At 32.2% G+C, this 17685-nt stretch overlaps 2 protein-coding genes across 3 annotated transcripts in view; both read left to right on the forward strand.

The window, feature by feature from the left end:
• Positions 1-17685, forward strand: part of LOC132757084 (receptor-type tyrosine-protein phosphatase S-like) — a gene marked incomplete at its 5' end in the record, with an annotated part of 102755 nt that overhangs the window by 69898 nt on the left and 15172 nt on the right.
• Positions 894-17222, forward strand: LOC132757082 (phosphatidylinositol phosphatase PTPRQ-like). Its single transcript, XM_060748263.1, has 10 exons — positions 894-1184; positions 1325-1521; positions 1954-2140; positions 3963-4286; positions 6360-6644; positions 7084-7245; positions 13184-13309; positions 14068-14213; positions 16367-16433; positions 17023-17222. Exons 1-10 carry the CDS (start codon positions 1028-1030, stop codon positions 17220-17222), a joined length of 1851 nt encoding a protein of 616 aa, XP_060604246.1. The 5' UTR covers positions 894-1027.

The raw sequence follows: 17685 nt of genomic DNA on the forward strand, positions 1-17685 counted from the left end.
ATTATGGCAATGTTTGAAACTCGTATTCCTTCTGTAAACTTTCATTTACTGAATAGGAAAATTTTGCGTGTAAGTGATTAAATTGCTTGATATTTTCAGCTCCAAATAAGCCCGTCGCAGTTCTCAGTCAGTCGAATTTCAGCAGTGTTGCTATAGATCTTTCTAAAAATAACGACAGTTTATTTGATTCATACGAAATAAAGTACAAGGACGATGATGTGGAAAAAGTAGAACAAATTAATCGCATTGACCTGAAAGCAATTACATGTATACCAAATCTTACACCAGGAACATTCTACGAATTTAAGGTGTACACTGTACTTACTGGAATAAACAGTGAAAACTTTACAACAATTAAAACATTTACGCGTAAGTTAAACATTTTCAAAAACTTGATTTTTATGTTTTCTGTCTTAGTGATACAAATAGTAGAACCTTAGAAATTTTATTTGCCAACTTTTTGTGCATGTAATTGGATATTTACAGATCTATGCTATGCATGAAGAATAAATTGACGCTTTATAATATTCAGATAAATTGAAGAAACAAATGATTGAACTGTTCTTTTCATATAACACGTAAATTTTATTTAATTCTAATTTACCCACATGGAGATATACATGTAATAACCATCAATTAATTTCAAATGTCAAAAATTTGTTTAAGTTGACAGTAAGGTATGCTAAGCAGCGACAGCAAAAACGTGTACCAAAACTTATTATACTTATTATATACTTATATTATACTAAGATGATATTAGTATTTATGTATGTATTAATTGTCTTTATTCTCTTTTTTAAAAGGCAATCTATTTAATATCAATTATCGGATGAAAAAGGCTTGATATTTAAGAGTTATATTGCTCCTGTTGTAATATATAATTTTAGGTCCTGAAAATGTACAAAATGTATTTGTTGCTAACACGACTACAACCTCTATACGAATTGAATGGACAAAACCTACTAAAGGAGATGCTCATAGTTACGATGTTAACTTCACATGTAAGAGTCCAAATGAAAATAGCAATATGGAAACGTACTCATTTCGTAATGAAACGGAACTAGAATCCACAGTTACAGGCATTGATCCCGGAAGTCATTGTAATGTCAGTATAACTACTCATATCGGATCTCAGATTGGCTGTCCTCTTCATATTGAATTGAACAAAACATCAAAAGAAACAGGTAAGGAGAAAACGTATTTTTGTTAGTGTTGGTTTTTTCTGTAAATATTTTAACTTGCTAATGTTTATTCAATTTTATATATAAGTAAAAAGACTCATTTGAATTTACATTTATTAATTATATATGATGCATAATTTCAGCTCCAAATAATCCTGTGATATCATGCCTTAAGCCGGGAAAACGTTCATTAAATGTCTCCTGGAATGAGCCTACCACACCAAACGGATTTGTAAGGAAGTACCAATTGCTTGTTGTTGATAAAACGTCAGGCTGCCTTAAAGCAAATCATACATACTGTTTATCAAGCATATGTGTTGATGACGAAGACGTGTATCAGGTAATAAACAGCAAAACTTCTTTAAGAAACAATTGGAGAACGCAAATGTGATAAGCTACAGCTGTATTGACCATAAATTTATTTATGGTTTTACCAAAGTCATATCTGAAAAAATAAATCTTGAAAAATAAATACATTAAATTTTATTTTAACATCAATTTGAAATTTATATTATTTTCCATGCATAAAGCACCATATTAATCTCAGAATACAGAAAAGAATAGTTCTAACGGCTACAAGGAAGTGAATCATGACATAAGTTGATGTTGTAAATTCTTATTGAATTAATACCTTACATAGTTTTATACCAGCAATATATTTATATTTAAAAGTATATGTTCAGTACTTTTTACATTTTATGATTTTGTCGTAACAAATAGTGTTATTGACCTTCATAACATTTAATCGTTTTACCTTTGTTCTTGTTACAAGGAAGTAAGCTTAGGCGACCTCGATAAGTGCAATGGGACACAGTATAGTATGAAAGTTGTTCATGAGTTACCAAGAGAAGACGTGGTTGAACAATTACATCCTTACAGACAGTATAATGTCACTGTCAGAGCATACACAAAATGCTGGGGCAACTTTACATGGTTAAACAGTGAAACAGAAAGCGATCGTAAGTTATTCTACCGATAACATCCAGGTTTTCATAGCACTTCTATTGGTAGGTGTGGAGAGGAGGGCGAATCAAAGACAATGGATTCAACGAAAAATTAATACATAACATAAAAAACTGTTGACTATGATATTCAATGTCCTTTTTTATGATGTTTAATAACACTTTTCATTTCACCAGCTAACCAAAGACGCTCTCGAAATAAATGAAAATTAACAATGTCTATCACGCACGATACTTAAAATCAGCATTAGCCCCTTAGGCAGTTATTTGAAAGACACAGATATATACATGTTTACACCAGAATCGGAAAAAGCTGCTATTTGTTATATTCACATTTTAAAGAACTATATTTCAAAAAGCAGTATTAAAGTATCTGTCCCTTTCAATACAATATGACTGTTAACAAGTGCCAATATATGAATCTATCCTCAATACAAACCAGTGTTCAATTTAAGTGACGATACTTGGTTTACGTCGGGCGAGGATTCAAGCCCTACTAAAGGCTATTATTTTACCTTTTTTCTCAATTTTATTCTTTTTGTCTTATAAGAACTTTTTTTTTAAATCTTGGACATGTTTTCTTTAATTAAAATGAATGAACTAATTCCGAATCGAGATGGTAGACCATCCTGATATTTTGCATAAATGTTCAAAATTGTATCTAGATAAGTGTATATAGGACGATATAAAGATACCCCCATTGAATAAATAATCGGTTTCCAACCTCTTTCTCTTTAATCAAATGTGAAAGATACCTGTTTCAATTAAACTCATTGTTCAGATATGCATTTTTGATTTGATTTGATTTGATTTTTATTTTAAAACCATAGTTGTTTATCACCATATCTGAAGTTGGGTTGATAAACTAAAAACTCATCCTTAACTGATATGATATTTTTTGTGGCTCTATAAAACTTATATAAAAGTCTACTTGAATCGTCAATATTTTTCAAACAAGATTTAATATTTTGTTATGTATTGTATTTCTCTCAAGAATATGATAAAGGTAAATAATTGATCGTGTTGGATAACTTTTGAAACATTGTCAATTATGCAACAATTACCTAAAACTAATACTTTTTTTCTTACCGGAAAGATGGAATAAAACGATTAATAAAGAACTCACTAACATCATAAATTGGCATCATTAATGTGTTTGACTGCTTATTTTATAAGCATTGTTCATACAACGGTCTCAAATATGATTACTTTCACTTAATGCCCGTTCGTGCCTGAAATAATGCACGGAAGGGCACCTGAGGTCTTCCTCCATCAGTAAAGCTGGAACGTCGTGATATGACCTATACTGTGTCGATGTGACGTAAAACCAGAAACAAACAAACAAAAACCTTCACTTAAACTTCTTATTTTTCGAATAAATGCATATTTGAAACTGTAATGTCTGTATAGTTCAATATATCAAGAAAGTGGAATTAGTTTATTTAGATAACAACACAAAATTGTGTTTCTGATACTTACGAAATATGTTGAATCTAAAGTAAATTTACGTCATTCATCAGGGCAATACATTATGATCTTAAAAAGAAAGTTGACGTAATTCAAACTTGTGCATTATAAATATAATTATAAATGTTTTTGTGGTCCAAATTCAGTATCATGATGATAGCACATATTTCAGCTGTTTTATTTTTCTTTATGTTATTTTTTTTCTTTGTTTCTCCAATTGTTATTTTCCCTGACAATCTATGTATATTGTTATTATTCAACATAGCCGGGTGTTAGCCAACGCCTTGAGTTAAGATGCTGCTGATGATTTCTTTCTCAATATCATAACTTATGACACTTTTTATCATTGTAGTTCCTTCAGCAGCTCCGAGTATACGCACACTTATTCCTACTGAGGAAGGTTTTAATATTTCGATGGTTCCCCCTGACGAGGATGATAGAAATGGTGTTATCACCAATTATACAATAAGATATACATGGATAAATAATACGTGCTGGGATTCTCATGACGGTGAAATAGTTGAGGAAACAATATATACAAACAATGAGTCTAATCATGAAGTGTCAAATTTGCGTCCGTATTGGTATTACAATATTACGGTGAGTGCATCCACCAAGGTAGGTGAAGGACCAGTTGGATGGTGTGACGCTTATTATGTTAGAACAAATACATCTAGTAAGTATCATTATAACTATGCATTTCAATTTCTCATCCAGTAGGGCTTTATCTTGCCACTTAGCTTCATTTATTTTACATTTAGGTTTTACAGAATTTAGTAGTAATGATTATGTATTTTGAAAAGGAAATACTTTGATGTGCGACATATATTGATTGTTACGGTAGTGATAAAAACTTCTGTTATCGCAAAACAATTTCTGGTATACATTGTACAAACATTTTAGTTCGAATGTGATGGAAGTCGTGATCATTATAGAAAAAAAACTAATTTAAGAAGTTTCATGCTCAAGGAAATAACGACTTATCCCTGGTAGGGTACTAACCTATGCGGCCATTAATCCTTGGATTATTTGTCCGGCTCATTAACCACTCGCTCATGGTCATCTCTTCATGTCATCTTCTCTTCGGGCAGTGTGTGCCATTAATTATTAATGTTTTGGTGACATTATCTTTCTTCTTATTTTCTCACCCAATTCTAAATTGATCTGGTTCTTTTTTTCTCTCTCTTTTTTTTGTTCAAAAACTATAACTGTGGTTAAGACTTCAAATGGAAAAGTTATTAACTGATAAGTAAAAATAATAATCAATATACGAAATTTCTTTTTTAGCTCACCTGAGCTTGCTCAGGGTGAGTTATTAGGATCGGTGAATGTCCGTCGTCCGTCATACGTCCACAATTGCTTGTGAACACTGTGCTAGCGGTAACATTTTTGAACAAATCATCATCAAACTTTGTCAGGATGCTTGTTTAGTCAATTGCATGGATGAGTTCGAACATGGGTCATCTCCGATGAAAATCTAGGTCACAGGAGCTATAAATAGAAAAACCTTGTGGACATTCTTGCGGTCACATTTTTGAACCAATCATCATCAAACTCGGTCAGAATGCTTGTCTAGTCAATTGCTTGGATGAGTTCGAACATGGGTCATCTCTGATAAAAAACTAGGTCACAGGAGCTAAAAATAGAAAAACCTTGTGAACACTCTAGTGGTCACATTTTTGACCCAATTATCATCAAACTTGGTCAGGATGCTTCTCTAATTGATGGCTCGGATGAGTTCGAAAATGGGTCATCTCGGATGAAAAAGTAGTTCACCGGAGCTAAAAATAGAAAAAACCTTGTTAACACTCTAGCGGTCACATTTTTGCATCAATCATCATCAAACTTGATCAAGATGCTTGTCTTGGTGATAGCTCGGATGAGTTTGAACATGGGTCATCTCGGATGAAAAACTAGGTCACAGGAGTTAAAAATAGAAAACCTTGTTAACACTCCAGGGGTCACAATTTTGACTCAATTGTCATCAAACTTGGTCAGGAAAATTGTCTAGGTCATTGCTGGGAATAAATCTAACATGGGTCATCTCGGATGAAAAAGTAGGTCACCGGAACTAAAAATAGAAAAATATTGTTAACACTCTAGTGGCTACTGTTGTGATCCAATTATTCTGTTAATTGGTTTGAAAGTTTGTTTTGATGATTTCTAAGTCAAGTTCGAACATGGGTCATCTTGGATGAAAAACTAGGTCACACCGCCCAAATATGGAAAAACCTTGTTAACATTCTAGTGGTCACATTTTCGACTCAATTATCATCAAACTTGGTCAGGATGCTTGTCTAGGTAATTGCTTGGATGAGTTCGAAATCGCACGTGGAACTAGGTCACCGGAGCTTAAAATAGAACAATCTTGTTAACACTCTAGTTGCTACTGTTTTGATCCAAGTATCCTGGAAATTGTTCTGAAAGTTTGTTTTGGTGATTTCTAAGTCAAGTTTGAATATGTGTCACCTGGGTAAAAAACTAGGTCGCACTGCTCAAATATGGATAATCCTTGTCAACACTGTAGTGGTCACATTTTTGACTCACCTGTCATGAGTCTTGGTCAGAATGCTTGTCTAGGTAATTGTTTGGATGAGTTTGATAAGTCAGGTGAGCGATCTAGGGCCATCATGGCCCTCTTGTTTATTTTAACTTTTGTCTTTCATGTTGATATGTCAAGTGCATCTTATAGCTTTTCATATAGCAGTTTACATTTGTATATTAAAAAACATAACTCTTACAATTTCAGTACCTGGTGACGTTAGAAACCTAACAATAATCACAACTTCTAGTAACGCAAGCCTTACATGGGTAACTCCGTGTGAAACAAATGGAATTATTACTATGTATTCTATCAATATAACTAATAATGACACGTCAACAACTTGGGAAAATGAAACTGATGGAAATATGACTCAATTCGTGGTTCAGAATTTGTTACCATACAGTAACTATTCGTTTAGCCTTGCCGCTAGCACTGAAAAGGGTATAGGTAACCGTTCCATTGATATTGAAAAGCGGACAGATACTGCCAGTAAGTATATTGAATAGCTACAAATTAATTACTTGAATCTAGTTTAATAGTGATAAGTTTAATAATTTGCTTTTTGTTAAATCTAAAAAAAAATTTGCACTTATATGCTTTTAGCTCTTTATATCATATTAATGTACTTAATCAATAAAGTTATACTTTGCAGCCGGTAAACAATCAAGCATCGAGACTTTAATGCTATGTCAGAAGTATTTTCAAATCATGCAAATTTGTGGGCCACACTGAAGATTATCAAAAATAAGTTATGTTTGTGTACGGTAGCTTAAGTAACGATAGGTGTACAGTTGTTGTTTGTCAAAAAAATTTCGTTTGATGATATCGACTCATTCTTTATGTGCATATTTAGTCAAAGAACATACTGTTTGAAATTTTATAAAGAGAAAATTGTCTATAAAATCAAATTGTATGCTTTGATTAACAGAACCTTATCAACCAAGGAATCCAAGAGCAGACAAAACCTATTCTACAAGAATTGACGTAAAATGGGACACGCCAGATTTGTATACTGGTCCGACCCGATACTTTTGTATACCAGTCGATGATAAAAACAAAAATATTAAACTTGAAAATAGCGAAGTACATGGTATGTCATTTAAACCAAATTCCATTCCAAGTTAAATGAATGTATATGTATTTGCGCATATATCAATATTCTACAATAAACACCAATTCATATCTATGTAAGCCGGTGATATGGTGGTGGAAGGTAGAATACATTCATAAATACTGTCCATGGTTAGAAACTAAGCTTGCAATATATTTAATTTGGCTTTGATCCACTCTATATCAATTCCCTTATACATTTGTAAGACAAAAAATATCATAAGAAAACTCAGTGTCGTACATGAAAGGAATAAAATTATCAAGACGCCGAGATTTTTTAGAGTTTATTAATCTATGCTTTGAGTTGAGTGATATAAAATTCTTTTATTTATACATATTATTTATAGCTCGACATTTTTTTTTTATTTTTTTTATTGTTACAGTCATGTTGGCGTTGCCATTGTCGTCCGATTGATTATAACTTTTCAGTTGTTGGTGTATTGTCTTCATACTTGGCCAGAACAACCCTTTGGACAAGACCGACTAAAACTTGACCTTTAATCATAATTGACCTTTACCTTCAAAGTTTGCTAGAATTTTGCTATAAGTGGCGTTTACTTTGCTATTTTTAATCAATTGTCTTCAAACTTTAAAAGAACAATTTTCTAGAATAGACCATCAGTTAACCATACAGATCCTTTACCGTAACTTATAAATCACCTTTGCCCCTTGAATGTTTTCTCCTTTTTTTCTTTCTTTTTATTTTGCTGGCTATAGCTTTGTTATAAATGAATGAATTTACTTCATATGAAAACAAAACATGCTTTAGGATTAGACCTTTATGTAAGTTTAACTTAAATTGACCTTGTCTCATAAATAAACTTGACCTTGAAAGTTAAATTATTTAATTTTCATCGATTTTTGCTACATTTGACTGTAACTTGGTACTTTATCAATGTATTAACAAAAACAACCCTTTAGACAATACTTTCTTTTAAAGGTTAAAATGAATTGACCTTGAGTTAAATTTCCTTTACCTTCCCCAATTTAAAAATTATGAATATTGGGTTTATTTTTCCCTGATTTGGGCTTTTTTACAGAAATTTTATTTATAAATTGGACAAAACCCAAACTTGTACTAATCAAAACCCAAAAAACATATATAACTGGGAATTTTCTTTGTTTTTATAATTTGGGTAGACCATATTAAGACAAAATAATCTTCGGCATATGGCCTTCATGTATATTAAACTCAAATTGATCTTTACTCATAAATAATCTTGAACTTGAAGCTTAAATAATTGAACTTAACTGATTGTTCTATAATTGACTGTACATAACTTGGTTATATATTGGATTATCTTCATATTTGGACGAACATCATTTTGGGCAAGACCGTCCTAAAGGTTGAACTGACCTTCTCCAATCAAACATATTGAATTATTCAGATGGCTTGACTTTTAATTGACCTCGACTGTCAATGCCAAATTATTGAAGTCATGTAATTTTTATCCTTTAACTATGAAATTGGGGCCATGTGCACAGTTTAAGATGTAAAACTCGAACTGTGATATCAGCTGAACTAGTTATTCATCTATTGGCCTAATTTTTGTACTTTAATGTACAGCTATGTAACTTTGACAATATACACACTTTAAAATGTGAAATTGTTCTTTGATAAAAGCTGACCTAAATGTTGACCTTATGACCTACCATCTTGCACTTTGATGTACAGCTATGAAATTTGGACCATGTGCGCAGTTTCAGGTGTACAAAACATTGAACTTTGTTACCAGCTGAATTTAAGCTAGTCACATATTTTTAAAGATTTTGTTAACCTTTCATTTGTTTGCTTTGAGCATTGCCCCCGCCAGGCGGTGGATCTTGTTATTTTTTACAATCTTTTACATTAAGTTCGGATTCAAGTCAAAACTACAAAGGAAATATATGGAAATTTTCTATGTGCTTCAGAAAGAAAACGTCTGGTACCTTTCGTTAAACATGTATTTCAGATATGGGCGAGAGCCTTGATGAAAACGTCGACCTTCCTTCCAATTTTTGTTAAGTCACCTGTGTTGCTATCCGTTTTGTCATTCGTCGTGCTTTGTGCGTCGTGCGTTACAATTTTAACATTCAAGCTTCTTCTCTGGAACCACTGAACCAAATTCAACTATTTTTGGATAAAGCATTTATGGGTGATAAGGAACAAAAAAAAAATGAAATATTCAATGGCCTCAAAAAAAAAAGAAGCGTGCTTTAAAAAGATGCGGTAATGACGTATTACAATTCTTAAAAAGCTTCCTCTCTGGAAAAAAAAACCCTAAAAAAAAAAATTAAAAGGAAAAGAAAACTTAAAAAAAAAAAACATTTAGAAAAAAAAAAAATAACGCATTACAAATAGGAATGAAAAAATTGCAAAAAAAAAAAAAAGATTGACAAAAAAAAAAAAAAATAGAAATAGAACAAAAAAAAAAAAATGTGAAATCCATGCCTCAGCGCCTGTCCGTGCTTCGTGCGGTGGGTTTGGAACCAGAAACCAAATTCACTATTTTGATAAAGCTATTTATTGGGGATAAAATTAATGCCCATAAAGATTAATGCTAATTTTAAAAAAAGTCTTCTTCTTTATCCCCGCCATCAACATCACAGCAGTCTGTTCCTGGTTATCAAGTATACAAAGTAAATGTATAGTTATGTTGAGAGAGGATGTTTTTTTCCAAAATTATGAATTTTATGACCCCCAGGGTCAGGGGCGTCGTTTTTTGTTTTATTTCTTTATTATTTTTTTTTTTTTGGAGTGTGGGACTCTAATGATTATGTAGAAAAAATACATTAATTCTTCAATATTTTAAGTTTCTTTTCTGGAACCACTTAACCAATTTCAATCAATGTCGGCATAAACATATGTGGGAAAAGGGAAACAAAGATTGTGAAATACATGGACCCTGCACTCCTGGGGCCTGAGGATGGGGCTTATGCCATAATTTAATGCAATCTTTAATTATCTTTTTTACTCTTGGTCATCAGACAGTCCAACTGTTGGCATGATTGTAATAAGCATTGAGCCCTCTACCAAAATTGTAAAATTTATGGCCCTCAGGGTCAGGGGTGTTGGTGCTAGGGCGGGGCTCTGTTGAACATATTGTGAAATTACATTTACATTAAAAAAATTCTCCACTGCTCTTGGGTATTTTGGAAATAATGTAAAGGCAAAGTAATGATAAGAGAGAATGTTGTTTCAAAATTGTGAATTTCACAAAGGTCCAGGGTTTTGGTTTTTTGAGGTTGGGGGGGGGGGTTGATTATGTAGTGAAAATGCATTAGATCTTTGACAATCCTCTCCTCTGCTCTTTCGTATAAATGTTATGAATTAAGTACATAGTTATGATAAGGAAAAGTTGCCAGATTGTAAAATCAATGGCCCTTGGGTCTAGGTTCGGGTCCCATGGTCAAGGTCAAGGTCATCGTTACGTAAATAGAAAAATGGTTTTCAGACAAAAACTTTAGTTAGAATTGACACTTTGAAATCAAACTCTGTATAAAGAAAGCTAATATGAAGACCCGTGTTTTTGTTTTTTTTTTTTTTTTTTTGTTTTGTTTTTTGTTGTTTTTTCTTTTCATATTCGGTAAACCTAAAACATTTGCAGAACAACGAATGTCATATATTAACGAAAAGGGAACAAATACAATATGATTGGGATACTTTTATGAGGCAACAAACATTGCTCCGATGCATCATTCACGAAATCGGCATAACCTTGTAAAATAGATTTAAACACATAAAATCTGCTAATTTCACTATAATATTACACGAGTAGTTTGGCAAATATATCATAATAACAATATTGTAAAGTAAACATTGTATACCCCCTCAAATAAGGTAAGGGTGGTATATAGAAGTTAGCCTGTCGGTTGGTTGGTCCACATCATTGTTTCGGACAATAACCATAATTGTAATCCAAATTGGTATATAGCAACCTTATATAGAAATCCCGATTGGTATTGCATTTAGTCCCCATTGGATGATTATTGTCAGGGGGCATCGTAACTTGGTATTATATTTGGACCCCCGGAATCTAGGTCAATGTCACCGCTACTAAAAATAGAAAAAAAGTGTTTTCGGACAATAACAATAGTTAGGAATTAGAGTTTGTAATCAAACTTGATATATAGGAAGGCCTGGCTTGGTATTGTATTCGAACACCGTTGGGTCAAGGTCAAGGTCAACGTTACTAAAATAGAAAAAAGGTTTTCAGACAATAACTTTAGTTAGGAATGAAACTTTGTGAATAAACTCTGTATAATATAGTAAGCTTATATGAAGACCCGTGTTTTTTATGCTCCCCAAAGGGTGAGCATATAGTTTCCGCTTTGTCCGTCCTCCGTCCCGTCCGTGTGTCCGTTATTCTTGTCCAGGACATAACGTTGAAACAACAAGAGGTATAAGCATGAAACTTTGAAGGTAGATAGATCTCATTAAGTAGAAGTGCAGTTCAAAAGAACCATAACTCTGTCTTGGCTTATTTTGAAATTATTTCCATTTGTTCATTTTTACACTTTTAACTTTGTCCGGGACATAAATCTAAAACTATAAGAGATATCAACATGAACTTAGTATGTAGATATATCTCATTCAGTAGAAGTGCAGTGCAAATGAACCATAACTCTGTCTTGCCTAATTTTGGAGTTATTGCCCTTTGTTCATTTTTACACTTTGAACTTTGTCCAGGACATAACTCTAAAATTAAAAGAGATATCAACATGAAACTTTGTAGGTAGATATATCTTATTGAGAAAAAGTGCAGTGTAAAAGAACCATAACTCTTTCTTGCCTTATTTTGGAGTTATTGCCATTTGTTCATTTTTACAATTTGAACTTTGTCCGGGACATAACTCTAAAACTATATGAGATATAAACATGAAAATATGAAGGTAGATAGGTCTCATTAAGTTAAAGTGCAGTGCAAAAAGCCATAACTCTGTCTTGCCTAATTTTGGAGTTATTGCCCTTTGTTCATTTTATACTTCTTCGAATTTTGTCCGGGACATAACTCTGAAACCATAAGATGTATCAACATGAATCTTTGTAGGAAGATTGGTCTCTTTATATAGAAGTGCAATGCAAAAGAACCATAATTCTGCCGAGCTTAGTTTTGGTTATAGTTATTGCCCTTTGTTCATTTTTACGCTTTGAACTTTGTCTGTGACATAACACTGACACTACACGAGGTATAAAAACCTACTCGGGGAGCATCACCCGGTTCAACCGGTTCTTTTTTGTTTGCTGTTGTTTTTTTTTTATTTTGTTTTATTTTGGGTTTTTTGGACCCCCTTAATTGTGTGTAGGTCACCGTTACTTAAAATAGAAACATAGTTTTCCGGACAACAACTACAGTTAAGCATAAGATATTCAATCAAACTTGGTATTTGATAAGCTTATATGAAGACCATCTTGCTTTTGTACCCCCTGTGATCAAGGGTCACTGTAACTCAAAATAGAAAATGGTTTCTGGAGGATAACATTATTTAAGAATTATTTTACACAGTTGATACTTCATGAATTGTAGGTTGAGTTCAAATTTAGCTTCAGACCATTTAAATTTCCAAAAGTCATTGTTGCTGGGGTGGGTATTTATCACTTTATTGTACTCTAGTTTTAACAAGTTGGGAGGCCTTAACACTTAAGAATACTTGACCCTTTGTATTTTGGGTTTAGGCCCAAGGGAGAGGATATAAGTTTAAGTTGCACAATATATTATGATATTATACATTATATTATATTAAAACAATGTATGGAAATTACAATTTTTATATGATTTTAATCAATGTAATACAGTTATTTACGCAAAAAAGAAAACATATATAAACTGCTGTAGAATACTCAGGCCAATGGGCCTCTTGTTTTACTTTATTACGGGAAGACAATATTCTTCTCCAAATATGTCTGTCAATAGCATTCAATTTATTTTAATTTCTAGGTTTTAAAGCTAGATCATGCACTTTGACGGGTCTAGACGAGTTTTGGACGTATTCAATCACAGTGACTGCATCAACTGATCGTGGAAACACATCTGCGACATTTCGTGTGAAGACCGCAGAAGACAGTATGTTTGTTATGATTTTACCAATATCGTGATTTTCCCCTCGTTTTATTTAATCAAATAAATACGATTTTGTTTCTACGTACACAAGTAACGTGTAAGAAAATTGTGTTTTGGATAACAGTGCCTTTAAATTTTTTGCAAATTTTTTTCTTTGTTAATATAAAAAAAAAATTTTTAAGTTTATTCAAGACAGTTTTTCCACCCTCGTTTAAATGTTTAAATTTAAAAAAGGGGAATTATCAAAGTTCAAGTCAAAATTGATTTCATTTTGTATGTAAATTCCGAATTTTCAAGCCATACATGTAGCAAAGAGACTAATCTTTCTATAATGTATAACGCTTAGCAATAAGCGCTGAATAACGGTCAAGTTTTAGACTGATATATACCTTACATTTGCCTCTCGTGATTAGCATGTACATCACCTGGTCATCATAAGTAATAAAACTCAGGTCCCTTGGATTAAAATTGGTCTCACAATAGGGTTCGATATTTAGCATGTAGTATTTGCTAGCATCCAAGCGGGCACAAATATGACACGCCAAATATGACCTAAATGACTGCCTCTGCATTGCAGAATTCTTTCATTTTCTAGCAAAGTATATCAGTTTTGTCCTTAGTTTTTTTTTGTTTTTTTTTTTTGGTTTTTTTATGATAATTTTTTGGAATTTTTTTAATGAATATTAGATGAAAATTGGTATTTATCAGCTTTACCTTCTGAAAAAGAGTGATATAAAGATATAGTTTATTTTTGTCATCAGAGCCAGGAAAAGTTTCTTATCTGAAAATAAAATCAGAGAAAGATGTCACGAAACAGAGATCTGTTTATGTAGTGTGGAATGAACCAAGCATCAGGGACAGAAACGGCATCATTCAGAATTATTCCATAGTATTCACAAACAGCAGTGTATGTATTTTAAATATCTTTAATAGTATATTGATGTTACTTACACGTGTTTTGATTACAAGTATGCCATTTTTTCTGAAGTGTTTACGATTATCTATGATATCGGACTTAAATAAAAGTGAAAAGTGTGCTTTTATGAAAATTATGATATGAAATAACCCGGTCCTTTCATAGATAATTTATTCAAAGGTTGTTTATATATGATGAATGTTATTCGTAGACTATTGTTAAATTTGCTGTTAGATTGAATAGTTGAAAAAACACTCATTTTTATTTAGAATGACCATACGTTCTTTCAAAAAACAGCTCACAATGTACTATAATTACAGTGGATTGTTCCCCGGTAATTTATTGTTGAAGGTATGTTTTCTTGGAGAGTCCTTTCTATTTTTTTTGATTGATGTAAGTTGCACATTCTTATTTAAAACTTCCTTGTAAATTATTTTGATTGATTTCCGTAGTGTTTGAACTAAGGGCTTTAAGCTTAAAAGTGGGCTCCCGTTTGCTGAATTGTTTAAGGGTTTTTTATGCTTCAAACCACTTCCCCTCTCCCACCCCATCCCCCTACCTTTTACTAAACTTTTGTTTTTTTTATTTAAGGAAGGTATTTTATAAAGTAATTTTCTTTTCTGGGGAGCCTTCATATTTTACCGGAACAAAATATTGAAGTTTTTTTATCTGAAACTTTTTTTAAAATAATACAAAAAATGAAATTTTACCCAAATAATTTTGGGGGTTCTTTAATGCACTAAACATTCCCCTTTATCAAACCAATGAAATTAAGCATTTAAACCGGTAGAAAATTGTCCTTTAAAAAAGGGCATTATAAGAGAAAAAATAGTGTAAAAACAAACTCAATTTTTCCGGACATTTGTGTTTTCAAATTTTTTTTGAAGTCGTAATTGGGAAATTTAATCTTTTAAAAGTAACCAGCCGGAAACTACCATTTTTGAATAGCAAGGTAAAGGCATTTTGAAAAACCCGTATTCACTGAATTAAGACACGGCAGCCATTGCCTGTTATAAGAGGCCAAAAAAATAATAGTAATAATAAACTTTTATTTATATGAAAGTGTTTTCCGTAACATGAAAAAATTACATAATAAACAAAATGTAAAAAAGAAACACCCCTCCCTTATAGGGCTATAGGTCACCTTAACAATATAATAGGGTACTAACTGAAATTAACACTATAAACTTCCCAATAACGTTTTGATTCTTCATGAATCCATAAAACGTATGAAACATTTTAATATTCAAATGGAATTCTGTTCTTTGTCATACAGTTTCCTTTTGGTCATCATGTTGCATGTTACAAAAGCCACAAAATCAATTTTATTTATATTTCATGTAGAGTTTTTTCCCATGGGCGTTACCCGTTTCCTTATATGTTTTTTTAATTTGCACTTCGTTGTAAAAGACAACAACCAGATACTGTTTAGACTAAATTTGAAATTACTTTTATCATTTAAATATGTTACGGTTTTCTCTTGAGGTAACGTTGAAAAGAATTAAAAGTAAAACCAATCTAAAAAAAACATTAAGGGACTCCATATTCGGGCCTGCGCAGAACAGATTATTCCCTCTCATGACCAGGTCATGAAATAACCAGTAAACAAAAGGGCATGTTAGTAGATAAAGAACTGAATCAACAATATTTATATGAGAGTAGTTTTGTTGTTATTTACTTTGAAATAGAAAATGTGGTGTACAATTCGGAATGTTATGATTTTTTAAAAAAAAGCAAAAAAGTCCCAAGCACTTTGCAGCAGTAATAGCTTTTTTCCTGTAAACTGATTGTCCGTTAAATATTGTAGGACCCAGTAACAGAAATGTCGGTGGTTCTAGCTAAGAAAAAACATTCATGACGTCACTTGTTTATTTTTGTTTTTAAAACATGTTATTGAGCTAAACGTCTCTCCTTTTGACAAATAAAAAACACACACTAGTTACCGGAAAAACATATTATAATGCTTAAAGATATATAAACATTACATCCTTAAACATTTTGCGTAGTCAATATAGTTCAATTAATTACATGCAAAACGTATCTTTTATATATCTCAAATATGTCTTCGAACTATGTCCGATTTTGCCTTACCATTTAACAGTGATTAAATAACATAACTTTGACGTATTTCCTTTCCCTGTAAGGTATTTGCTAATACAAGTGCTGGAAATGGCTCAGTGGTAACGGAAACAGTTAATGTTCAGCCAGGTGGTAAGTCTCCTTCATTTTACTATATATGCGTTGATTTGTTGTAGAAATATATATGAAGAAGTGATACATACCAAATGAAATACCTTTATATATTTCAACAAATTTAAACAAAATGTCTTTGTTATTTGTTTAATCATAAAGGTGCATACGCAATCACCAATAGCTCTTCCTCCCTTTAAATCTACCAAAATGTAATTTTCTTAAAAAAATTATACATTTCGTAAACGTTTGATGTATAGCAAATATTTTATCTATTTCATACCTGACTTGTCGTTGTAGTTATCAACACATAAACATTGTCTCCAATTCTTGACTGTCTTTAAGTTTATCGTGCAAATCGTTTCGTTTCATATATTTGAACAGTCTTTTGCGTTATCATAAAGTCGTCTGTTAGATGATAACTTTAGTATAATTCAGTAATTCAAATCCGCAACATACTCGTCCACAAATTAAAATATAGAACACACTGTAACATAAACGAGGCTGTTATATGTTTAAGCTTTATCATGAGGTCAAGTTTCGTTTTATGTAATACTATCATCCGCTTTGTTTAACATTTTGTCAGAATAAAATAAATGTTTGCTTGAAGCTCCGCTAAGGATCAATGAATCAGAGGTTGGTCAATTAATGACGCGTAGTGACGATCAACCGAAGGATACAGAGTTACAAATAGCCGTCAAGCTACCATTAAAAACATTCCTCTGTAATACCAGTAACGGATATCCGACAAAGTGGGGATTGGTTGTTGCACAAAATGACCAAGCAACAGGTATTCATTTCTGCATTTAGTGGACAATGTGTATGAAGGTATAAAAAGTGCTCTTCATTTCTTTCGTGGTAAGTTAACGCCGATTACCGCAAACAAAGTAGCATAGTACATGCATATTATAAGGCAGTGTGTTACCAGTATTGTAAGCCTTGGTTACGAAGCTATCTTACTTGCTAAGAGCAATATTTGTTTCTTTATGGCTATTAATATGTGATGAATTATGAATTCGTGTACGCTCGTGTTTTGACCACATAAAGCTGCTGCTGATAAATAGTGGAAAGTAAAGACACAATTATTTGCGAGAAAAGTCTTTAGTTTGAAAGAAAAGAAAGAAAAACAAATGTTGTACAAACTTTATAGCATAATCAACTGACCATGTACTTCATAAGATTACAATAGGAGCGCTGCTAAAAAGGAGCGTTTAAGAAATTTGGGCCTGCATACCGCATAAGATCGCACTTTAAGTAATATATCGGAATATGC

Source organism: Ruditapes philippinarum, unplaced genomic scaffold, assembly GCF_026571515.1.
Source record: "Ruditapes philippinarum isolate M1 unplaced genomic scaffold, ASM2657151v2 ctg7568_1_1_1_1, whole genome shotgun sequence".
NCBI classification, from domain to species: Eukaryota; Metazoa; Mollusca; class Bivalvia; order Venerida; family Veneridae; genus Ruditapes; species Ruditapes philippinarum.

Bases quoted from the DNA above. Each gene is read 5' to 3' on its own strand.
- LOC132757082 (XM_060748263.1), top strand. From the start codon at position 1,028: ATGGAAACGTACTCATTTCGTAATGAAACGGAACTAGAATCCACAGTT. The intron at 7,246-13,183 runs GTATGTCATTTA...TTTAATTTCTAG, and splicing joins TGAAAATAGCGAAGTACATG to GTTTTAAAGCTAGATCATGC. The intron at 14,214-16,366 runs GTATGTATTTTA...TTTCCCTGTAAG, and splicing joins TAGTATTCACAAACAGCAGT to GTATTTGCTAATACAAGTGC.